Source organism: Lemur catta, chromosome 3, assembly GCF_020740605.2.
Source record: "Lemur catta isolate mLemCat1 chromosome 3, mLemCat1.pri, whole genome shotgun sequence".
NCBI classification, from domain to species: Eukaryota; Metazoa; Chordata; class Mammalia; order Primates; family Lemuridae; genus Lemur; species Lemur catta.
The window spans coordinates 25,378,978-25,389,476 of NC_059130.1; the positions used below are offsets into that span (position 1 = coordinate 25,378,978).

Sequence of the window (10,499 nt, forward strand, 5' to 3'; positions counted from 1 at the left end):
TTAGGTGCCTGGGTTATCTGCTGTTTTTACCACACCCATCCTTTTCCTTTTCAGGAGAATCCGAGCTGGGACAGAACTTACTTGGGACTACAACTACGAGGTGGGCAGTGTGGAAGGCAAGGAACTGCTTTGCTGTTGTGGAGCCATCGAATGCAGAGGGCGTCTTCTTTAGAGGATGGCCTTCCTCCTAACCTTGCTTGAACTGTCCTTTCCTCAGGAACTGGGTCTTCCTGACTATTGAACTCTGACCCCAAGTCTCTGGTCTAGCTACTCCCCCCAGCTCCTAGTAGATAGAAATGGGGGTTCTGGATCAGGAGATCCCTTTCAATGTGGTGCTAGCCGGCAGGATCCCTTCTCCACCTAAGGCACTAAAGGGTGGGGAGAGATTACCACTCTAACCTAGGCCTGATACCCCTCAGTCCTCCTGCTGCTCATCCCTCCCATCCCACATTTGTTCAAGTGTTCATGCTTCTAACAGACTCTATTCCTGGAATGGAGGCTGTGTATGTACTACTCCTGGTTTGTATTTTTCTTGAAAGTCTTAATAAGATGGTAAAACTAAGATTGTGATTTGATTTCTCTCCCTCAGCCCCGGTACTTCCAATTCTGGATCTTTCAGTGAGATCTCTCCCTCCATCCTCCCCAGTGGAACAAGTCATTAATCTTGTACTTTCTCTACCTTTGTGTTTTCTCATTTGCCATTTGAAATTTAAAAAGGAAAGTGTTACATAACTGCAAGGAAGGCATAAGAAAGATTATCATAGTTTATTTAGTTGATCCCCCTTTTTCAATTCCTAAAAGTCTGACGCTTATTGCCATATTTTATTTAATCTTTAATATATTTTAATTAAAAAAAACCATTAACAGTACATTATGGTCTGAAATGGTCCCTCTGCTGAATGCTAGGTGCTAGCTGTAATTCTGGCTTTAAAGCCAAAACCCCGAACATTTAATAAATAAAAATTAGAATTAGTTGCCATTCTACTCCAAACCAGCTAGCCTAGTGGAAGAGGCCAGAGAAAGGAGGCAGTCAGATTTTGGACCTGTGGCTACACAAGACGGCTGGCAGAGAAGTAACACAAAGATCATCTGAGCAGTCCCCAGTACAGCCCCTCTTTTTGGCAGAGGTAGGGTAAGGGTCATGTGTCGTGTGCACCCTCCTACACTCAATTCCTTTGTGTCTTAGAGGGAAGAAGTTAAAAGTCAGCTCAGCTTTGGTTTCTGGCCTGAGTTAGGGAGCATGGAAAGGTGAGCCTTGGTCCAACTTTGGCAGAATGATGAGGCCCACAGGTGGGACATTAAGGCACAACCCTGGCTCTGGAGGTCAGGGAGTCAAAGGCAGACAGCTAGGGCCAAATTCCAAGAATAAGGAATGTGAGTTGTAACCCCTACCCCCAGTGCTGAGGAAGGGTCTCAAAAGCAATAGAAAGGATAACCTGGAGGATAGAGAGGAAAATAAGACCATCCCCCCTCTAACAAAGATATAACCAACCTCCCCTCTACCTAGGGATAAATAGGCTGGTTAGATTTTGGTTTAAAGGCAACTGGGTGACAAAGAAGCAAGGAGGGAGGGCCCAGAGAACTCTCCTCTCTCTTTCTCCTTTCTCCCCAGAGCTTAGAGTGACCCTACAGGGAGGGTGGGGTAGTTCCTTGGCTTTATCCACTAATCTGGGAGGCAGCTGGGATGATGGTTCAGTCATTCTTACGATGGTTGTTATTGAGGATGGGATGGCCATTGGCTAGGGGCCGGCTCTTTGCTCCTCCCCCAGCTGCAGCCTCCTCCCCCTCTGAGCTCTCTGTTTCTTCCCGGTCACTGCGTTCATCTTCTACCAACTGTGGAAAAGGGATAAAAAGGGTTACGTGATATCCTGAAACCCCTAAGGACTGCCTCTCTCCAAGGGCTTGTTCTTGGTCTACCCAGGGCCCCGCTCTAGTTTTTTTAGAGGGTTGCTTCAAGACAGGGACTTTGGAGAGTTCTAGAGTTGAGAGTGGTAAGGCCTACAAAACGAGACAGAGCCTTCACCTTTCCAGTTATGAACTTGTGGGCCATGCGCAAAATGAGGTATGCCCAGAAGATATGCAGCAGCTGTAGCACTCCCATCATGGAATTGAAGAAGTAATAGCCAAAGAAGGCAGGATAGAGCTCCAGTGGGTACACGAGGGTGCAATGCAGGATCCTACAGATTCGAAGGGAGAGACAGAATTCTAAACACGGATGAGAAGGGGTTAAGATGGAGGGGAGATAAATGAGGGGGGGAAAGGCAAAACTCCTGATTCCTTGAGAAAAGGAGTATAGCCTGGCCTCCAACTCACCAGAAAGGCAGGATGACCAGTCGTGTGATGATGAAAACAACAGCGAAGACGATGAAGATGTTGTTGCAGGTGTTTTTCCATCCCGCATAGTTAAACATCTTGGCTGACTGCATAGATAGTCCTCATCCATCATCATGGGCTCCTGACTCTCCCGGGTACGTTCATACATACACCCCAATTAACAGCACTGGCTCTTGTGCCCACCCCTCCTTGGTCCCAGGAATGTCATTCCCTAAGCCCCTCCCAAAAAACAAAGGGACAGAAGAACTTGTACTAGGGTCTCTAGGTTTGAGGAAGCCTAACCTCTAGTAGGTAGTCGGAAGAGTCATGCAGAGCCATGACGAGAGTCCCAGCTCGGATATAATTGGCAAACCAGGAGAAGCTGATGAGGATGATGGTGGCCACATGGTGGATGATTTGTTCCTTGAAATCCTGCAGAAAAGATGCAGGCTCCAAGGGAACTTTTTCCTGTTCCCCAGCCCCCACTATCCCTTCTTCCCCCTCACCTTTAGTTCCCCATATCCCAACAACTCCATCCAAAGCACCCAGAAGTCAAAGGTGAGGCTGTTCATCCCAGGGCCTCACTTTGGCTCTTAGGCCTAATTGCCCAGCCCTTTTGCCCACCTTTCGCTTGACATCAGAGGCAATGCTGAAGAGCAGGGACCAGTAGAAGGAAAGTTCAATCATGTAGTACCAATACTGGGAAGGGATAATGCTCTGGGAGAGGAGAGAGGTAAAAGCAACTAGGCCCGAGGCTCTCACCACTCCAAACCCAGCCCTTCCAGCCCCTGAGGTTATTCCTAGTTCCGTGACTCTCTGGGCCCTCTGCCACGTGTTCCAGAAACCATCTCTTCACAAGGGTATGTATGTCTCAGTCCACCCCCACATGAGGAAGTAGGAGTCATCTCATACCTGTATAGGATATCCTTCCCAAACTTTCTTCAAGTCATAGAACCAGGGTTTCTGCAGAGAGATGGTGAGAAGTTTAAAAAAGGAGAGACCTAAATTCTATGGCCTCCCCCAACCTTGCTGGAGAACCTACTCCCACCTCCCAGTAATGACCACTCACATCCACAATGACAGCCATGCCGGCAATGAAGGCAATCAGGTAAAATGTGAATCTCCAGCTGAAAGAGGAAGCAGAAATGGCTAGGTAGGAGGATGGCACAGCCCTCCAGCAGCCCCCAAATACCCAAAGATACCCTCTCAAGATCCCATTAATAACTAAATTTACCTCCTCACGTCTCCCTGCAGCCATGGCCCACCCCTCCCTGCAAGACACAACAGACCTTCCTCTGCCACCCAGCTGCTTTTGCCCCAACTTCCCCCACCTGGCTTCTCGGAACTTCTTGAGGAGACTGGGTCGATCTTGGTTGCGGCGGCGGCGGAACCAGCGCTCTACCTGACGGCCAGAGAGTCCACTCTGCCGGGACAAGAGCTCTACCTCTGCCTGGTATAGTGAAGAATCCCGTTACACTTAGCTTCAGAACTCAAGAGCGCCCCCCACTCTGCCAGCCTCTCCCAGTAATAACCTAAGTCAGGATCACTGCTTTCCCATCTCTTCACCCACCAGAGTTTACATTCAAACTCCTCCCCCTCCCCACCAGAACTCAGTAATTCCCAAAGCCGGAGCTGTGTACAGCTCATACCTGCTTGGGCTGCTTGCCGCTGGTCAGGTAGAAATGCTCCAAGGTGGCATTGGGAGGTGCCCGCAGCCGAGTTTTCTCCTTTACATTCAGGAGGGCAGCCAGTGGTGTAGCCACATAACTGAGGACGGGATATGAGAGAGAGGTATTTGGCTTTCTCTGGGAGGGGAAAGAACTGCAAGCTCAAGCAACTTTATTCTGGGTCTCAGTTTCCCCAGTTTCCTGACAACCCCCTTTCCTCTAGCCACCTGGGCTGCCCACAGCTGACAAAGCTGCCTGTGTTCACTAGTGGCCAGGCGGGGTGGCGGGTGGAGGGTGAGAACAAATAACCATTGAAGGAAAGGGCCCGGGGGTGCTGAGCCCTCAGGAAGACAATGGTGACCTCAGGGAAGGGGATGCAGTGGGCAGGGACCTGGGTAGCCGGAACACCAGGGTCCAGTACTTACTACACAGCAAGAGACAAACTTGAAGTCTAAGAAACTATGTGACTGGCAGCTGGGGATGGCCTGAGGGTAGGCTGGTATGCTTACAGCTCAAAGAAGTATCGAATGATAAGGAAGAGCAAGGCCAGGGGTAGTGTGATATAGAGGTCTGAGGCTTTGGCGTAGATACGTCCATCTCGGTCTTCTAGGTCGGCCCAGGTTAAGTTCACAGGCAGCCACAGCCGTTCCCACCAGAAGTAATCATACAAGGTCTGGAGCATCCTGAGTGAGGGGAAGGTAGAGGGCATCAAGATGGGGCAGCTATGGGGGAAGAGAGATGAATGAAAGTTTTCAAGGTGCAACAAAAGGAGTAGGGGGCAGAGACTCAGGATTCTGGTCCTGGCTATGGACCAGAATCCTATGGCCTTGGGCAAATCAGTTTCCTCATCTGTAATATGGTAGCTTTCTAGTTTTAACATTTACTATTTATAGCCACTTAAGGAGATGCTGACACCCTAGAAGTCCCAATTCCCTGGAATTAAGAACCCTGGGGTCTTCTGTCATTTTGCTATCCCAACCTGGAAGACAGGCAGGACGTAGCCCTAGAAGCTATAGCCAACAATCTGAGTAAAGTCAGAGGCATCCTCCCTTCTCTACTCTCCAGCCACCTCCTCCAGACCCTAGGCCAACTCACAGCTAGAAGCTTCCCTGTTGGTGGGAGCCCAGAAACATTGAAGGGCTGGGACAAACTCTTCCTCCCTTTTCCTACAACCCATCTGAGCAGCATGTCCCTAGGGAAAAATTAAGAGGCCAAGGTAAAGCAAAATTATGTCCCCAAATGATTCTGGGTTTCAGAACAATCAGTGGACATCAAACTGCTGCACACAAGGTTGACACCCCATGCCAAGCCATGCAGTCCCCCCACGTAAAGCAGAAGAACCCTATCTGTCAGACTTTTCAGAAAGTGAAGGCTGCAGAGAGTCAGGGTTTGTGAGACAGGGAATCAAGACAGCAGGCCAAGATATCTATGGAATTAAGAGCTATTTCTTATAAAGACTCATCTAGAAAACAAAATACTAGCCTGTAGGGGAACACCCATACCCCCTCAGCCCAGGAAAGAGCTGTTACTTTCTGCCTCCTACCCCCTTCCTCCACTGAAAGAGAAAAGAACAAGGTGGAAGTGACTATTTGGATACCCAGATGAAGGAGGGAATGGTCTGGGGGTAGGGGTGGGACAGCAGCCACTTGGGGCTGAGAGAAGCACTAAGACAGCCCTGAAGACTCAGTGATGCTGAGTCCAGCACAACACCTGGCAGTCTTAGGGCTCAGCACTGAATGCCAGCAGGATGACCAGGGTAGTCTTTTCCAGGGTCCACACCCCTCATTCTCCTCCCAGAAGGGAGGAGAAGCAATGATATTCAGGCTGGCCTAGAGACTGAAAGCTGAGACAGAAGGAAGGTGGTCCCCTCCTAGCCAGGCAGGAAAGAGAATGGAGACTGTTACCAACTGTGAAGTGGAGACCAATTGGTGCCACCTAATGACAGCTGAACCCTCAGACCACAGCTGAGCTGGGCTGGTCCTTCTGCCTGCTCCTATGACAGCTCCAGCTCCGCCCCCACACACCACAGAAGCCCTTGCGAAATCCCTCTCAGGCTGTCACGGGTCAGTATTCCAGCTCAAGGACTTCACCCTCTTGTCCCTACTCCTGGTCACTGCTCTCTCAGATGAAATCAGAGGTCAGCACTGACAATAAAGGAGCTTCAGCTCCACCTTCTCCCCTCCTCCTCCCCCAATCCACACACACACACATTCCAGGCCTCAGCACCTGAGGACACTGACCCTTCCCCCTCAGTCCTAGCCAAAATAAATATTTAATTAGTTAAAGAGATGGAAGCCTTCTAAACTGAACAAAATTAAGAAATTTCCCAACTTTCCCCATGCAAGCACATACAGGCTTACTTTCCTAGAGAAAAGTTGTAGAAAACTGAATAGAGTGCTCGCTTCGGCAGCACACATACGAAAATTGGAACAATACAGAGAGGATTAGCATGGCCCCTGCACAAGGATGACACGCAAATTCGTGAAGTAAATATTAAATTTATATTTTTAAAAAAGAAAACTGAATAGAGAGGGGGAGGGGACAGGGTAGAAAATTAAGCAGTGAAGGGACAATGCAGAACACCTAGATGTGTTTTCACACCTCCCCCTCTTCCTTCCCACCTTTTTTTTTTTTGCTTAGCAGGATTGAAAGTGGGGAAATATACCTGACCTAGTCACCTGACTGCCATCTCTTGCAGCCCAACTTTTCCTCCAGTGAAATGTAAAGCCGCCAAGGGCACAGGCAGGCCTAGACTTTTGGGTCCCATCCTGGCAGGGATGTTTCTTTTGTCAGATGCATTTTGAGAATTAAGGATTCAGAGGGCTGACTGGGATGCTGGAGGGTGGATGGAGGGCCTCTAGATCTCCTGGGGTCCAGGAATGTCTTATGCCTATAAAGAAGGTGAGGAGCTGGGGAGGTAAGCAGAGTAGGTGTCAGGGAATGGTCCAGGGCAATCACTTGGGTAGGGTAGTGCAACTATCTCAGCCCCAGGGCAAGACAGCACCTATCCTCTTCCACTCCAAGCGGGGAGAGTGGAAAACAGGAGTGAGAGCCTATGATGTATCAGGATTTTCGAAATGCAGGTTAATCGAGGCTCTCTCACACTTGGGTTTCAGGCTTTCTATGACCACAGCCCTCCCCTGTTGTCCTGTACTTCCATTAGCAAAGAAGCATTACTCCCATCCCCCCACCCTGACAGCCTAGCCCAGCAGGGAGAAGCACCAGATTCAGCAGGGTTGGGACCTCTGACAACATGAAGGGAAGGGAGGACAAGTGGGGCTCCCTGGTAGCCTCACTTGCACGTCCCACATAAGGAGTCGGCTAGGGCCTGTGGCTTCCTTAGCAGCAGCACACCAAGCCAAGCAAGGGACGGCAAAAAAAGGCTGGGGCAAGAAGCAGTGAGGTGCACACAGCCTAGGGTGATGACCCTGCTTTTCCAGACCACCTCAGCCCTCAGGGCAGTTACTTGATCTCTTGCAGAGAAAAATCACAACTACAGACACTTTTCCACTCATAGGATTCACTCTCCCACACACAAGACATCTCTCTATTCTCTCTCGCACATACACACCTGCCTCAGAGACACCGATGCCACTTTCTGAGGCACAGGCTGGAGAGGGGCCAGAGAGCAGGGATTTCACGGGCATTGGATTACCAGGAACTGGAGCAGGGCTCCACCCAGCTCCAACCTTTGTCCCAACTCTGACACCCCCTCAAGACCCTCCTGGGTGGATGAAAAGAGGCAGAGGGTCCCCATGAGAGCTTGTAGAACCAGAGGGCTGGGAGGGCAGAAGTTTGGGTCTGTGAGGAAGTAATTCTCACAGACTGAGTGTGGTAACAGTCCCACTAGCTCTCAGAGTTTGGAGGAATAACTAAGGAAAATATAAAGGGGTCAACAAGAAAGGAGAAAGTGACAAAGAGAGTATCTCAAAGGCTTTCCACTTCCACTGAAGCCTGAGTGACTACAAAAAAAAGGTGGAAAAAGTCCTGAATAGTTTTCTTGTTAAAAATTTTCTTGTCAGGCAACAGCAGCAAGTCATGAACTAGAAGGCTGCAAGCAATGGATGAAGCCAAGAAAAGGTGTGTTACTGCTCCAGGCTGCAGCACAGGCCCAAAAATTTAGGTCAGATTATGGAAAAGATGTGCGTGGGAGGCAGTAAGTAGTACAATGGTCCTGGGCCTCTTCTGGCCTACAGCTAATCTGGAATGCCCCACCAAAGGCCCCAACACACCCAAACACTGCATGAGATTACAGGGGGAAGGAGAGGCCAGCAGGTAGAAGAAACAGCTGGGGGCAGTGCTGAAGGACACAGTGGAGAATTAGCCAGCCTGTGGCCAGTGGCAAGGGAAAGAGGAGACCCTTCCTCCCAGGGGAAAATCTGGCCAGAGGCCCCAGTGAAGGGTACCAAGGGGGACAAGGATCTCTTTCTCTGGAACAGAGTGTGTGCAGGTCAGAGCCAGGTCCTAAGGGACAGGGCTGCAGACATGTCCTTACCCTTAGGAGCCCCATCACAAGTGCAGTCAGCCACTCACATTCAGATGCAGTCAACCCAACTCTAGTATGGGCAGCGACCCCTACTCCCTTCCCCAACACAGAGTGGGGGTGATTGCCTGTTGGAAGCCTTCCCTGATTCAGTTCTCTGGGAAGAGGGGCTCACTCCATTCCTCAGGATCCTTAGAACCATCTGATCCTTGGGCCTGGCAACTCAGGTGACTGAGACCAGGTTTTGACGCCAGGAGCCAGGCTTGGAGAAAGAGAGAAATTCCCAAGCTCAGGCTGCAGATTATTGCTACACACCTGCAGTTAACCCACTTGCCAGCCGGCCTCCAAACCTGTAATTAACAAGCTACATCCAGAAAGCTAGTTTCTCCAGCAGCTCCCCAAGCCAGCCACACAAGCTCATAACGGTATGGGGACTCTTAGCCCAGGGGGCCGGGGCAGGCACTCAGAGCCACTCCTTCCTGTTTCCGTTAAGCACATGGAAGCTCTGACCTCCCTCCAGGAGTGGGCACGGGCCTGTAAGAAGCAGCAGCAGCAAGACCCTCCTTTCTTCTCCCACTCTAGCCACAGGGCCCGTCCGGGCCGAGGCAACACCGCGGGCCCACTGCCAGGGTGGGGGCTCTGGCGCAAGTGGTCACCATGCTTTTCTACATCCCAACAAAGGGGCGCCCGTGGCTAGGGCCCCTCGGCAAACAGCCCCCGCGTCCCCACCTCCCAGCCCCTACCTGTTGCCCAGGAGGGCTTCTCCGGGCTCGGGCCGGCGCTCCCGGGCACACGGAGGCGCCAGGCCAGCCTGCCCCCGGGCTGCGGTGGGGGCCCGGCCGCTCCCGCGAGCCGCTCCGGCGCGCCCTCCCCCAGGCCCGCCGCCATAAGCGCGCCAGGCTGAGGCCACCGAGCCGGCAGCTGCCGCCCCCACGCCCGGCTTCCCTGGTCCGCGCCCAGGTCCCCTTCCCCTCCTCGCCCCTCCGCTCCCTCCCCAGCCGGGCCCCTCTCCGCGGATCCACGTCGAGGTGGCCCCCAGTTCTCCCAACTTTTCCGCGGTCCCCTCCCGCGCCCACCCCGCGCGCGCTGCCTTGGGCGCCGGGCGGGGGTCGCGACTCACTCGGCGGCGGCGCGGAGCTGACGGGGCCGGGCGCCGCTGCTCCGTCTGTCCCCGGGTCGCTGCTCCGGGCCCCCTCCCGACTGGCTCCTCGCTCCTCTCCTCCCCCTTCCGCCCGCCCGCCCGCCGGCCCGCTCCCTCCCTCCTTCCTCCTCCTCCCGCCGCCCCCGAGCCCAGGCGAGCTGCGTCCGAGCCCAGCTGGGGAAAAAGGCCGCGAGCGACACCGAAGCCGGGAGACTGGGCGTGGGCCTGCGGGCCGGGGAGGGAGGGGAGCGGGCCCGGGCCTCTGCGCGGGGCGGCGGCGACCGGGTTCCCCGCTCCCGACTGCCGCCAGCCGCCAGCCCTGGCGGGCCGCGGGGCCCCGAACCCAAGCGCTCGGGACGCTCGGGCCCGCGGCCGCGCCCACTGTAATCACGACGCCCGGGGAGAAGCCCCCCGATGAGGGAAAACAGTGCGGACTCTTCCAGCACTTCGGTCTCTCCGTTCGGGGTGGGATGTAGCCCACCGGGACCCCGAGACACACCCACCAGGTGCCAGCGGATGCGGGGCCCGGAGTAGCGGGGCCCTTGCCCCACCCTTCCCGTCCCCTGCTGCGGTTCGCGACCTCAGGCCGGAGGCTGCGGCCCCCAGTTCCCTCTGGCCGGCGGATTGCCACACTTCCCACCGCCAGCGGAGGGAGGGCAGCGCCCTGCGGAGCCCTGCCCGAGAGCCGCGCGCCGGGCTGAAAGCCTCTCCACGGCCACCGAAGCACAAGGCCCTTGCGATTCAACTGCCTTCCCAGCGCGGAGCCGACGACCCTCCATTCCTCCCAGTCAAACCCAGTGTTTCCAGCCAAGTGCCGTGGAACCCACCCTCAGTGGCAGAGAAGAGCACAGTCCTACTTGCACACAAATCCTACTGCAGTAGGGTCTGAAAGAGC

General features: G+C 53.5%; 2 protein-coding genes and 1 non-coding gene across 11 annotated transcripts in view; 2 read left to right on the forward strand and 1 right to left on the reverse strand.

Moving 5' to 3' along the window:
• The window catches only part of SETDB1 (SET domain bifurcated histone lysine methyltransferase 1), a 34,436-nt gene extending 33,874 nt beyond the window's left edge, over window positions 1-562 (forward strand). For all 8 annotated transcript variants that reach the window (XM_045544992.1, XM_045544997.1, XM_045544993.1 and 5 more), the window contains one exon: window positions 55-562. In XM_045544992.1, the coding sequence (XP_045400948.1) occupies window positions 55-172 (118 nt within the window). In that variant the 3' untranslated portion in view covers window positions 173-562. The remainder of the gene's footprint in view (window positions 1-54) is intronic.
• Window positions 563-750: 188 nt separating this feature from the next.
• CERS2 (ceramide synthase 2) lies at window positions 751-10,125 on the reverse strand. Of its 2 annotated transcripts, none has more exons than XM_045545000.1 (11): window positions 10,108-10,125; window positions 4,490-4,663; window positions 3,963-4,080; window positions 3,645-3,763; window positions 3,383-3,440; window positions 3,226-3,276; window positions 2,938-3,030; window positions 2,617-2,745; window positions 2,314-2,420; window positions 2,024-2,177; window positions 751-1,833 (listed from the first exon to the last, which is right to left on the reverse strand). In XM_045545000.1, the coding sequence occupies exons 2-11, from the start codon at window positions 4,660-4,662 to the stop codon at window positions 1,693-1,695; spliced, it is 1,143 nt and encodes a 380-aa protein (XP_045400956.1). In that variant the 5' UTR covers window position 4,663; window positions 10,108-10,125; the 3' UTR covers window positions 751-1,692. The 2 variants fall into 2 exon arrangements, with proteins under 2 accessions (XP_045400956.1, XP_045400954.1); XM_045544998.1 differs by lacking the exon at window positions 10,108-10,125 and adding an exon at window positions 9,584-9,698.
• Window positions 6,375-6,481, forward strand: LOC123636145. The gene has a single exon (XR_006734355.1). It is a non-coding gene; the product is annotated as a U6 spliceosomal RNA (small nuclear RNA).
• Window positions 10,126-10,499: the final 374 nt, after the last annotated feature.

Excerpts from the sequence above, each read along its gene's own strand:
- CERS2 (XM_045545000.1), bottom strand. The coding sequence starts at position 4,662 with ATGCTCCAGACCTTGTATGATTACTTCTGGTGGGAACGGCTGTGGCTG. Across the intron at positions 3,764-3,962 it reads GCGGCAAGCAGCCCAAGCAG|GCAGAGGTAGAGCTCTTGTC; the intron begins GTATGAGCTGTA and ends TCACTATACCAG. Across the intron at positions 2,178-2,313 it reads CTGGTCATCCTGCCTTTCTG|GATCCTGCATTGCACCCTCG; the intron begins GTGAGTTGGAGG and ends TCGAATCTGTAG.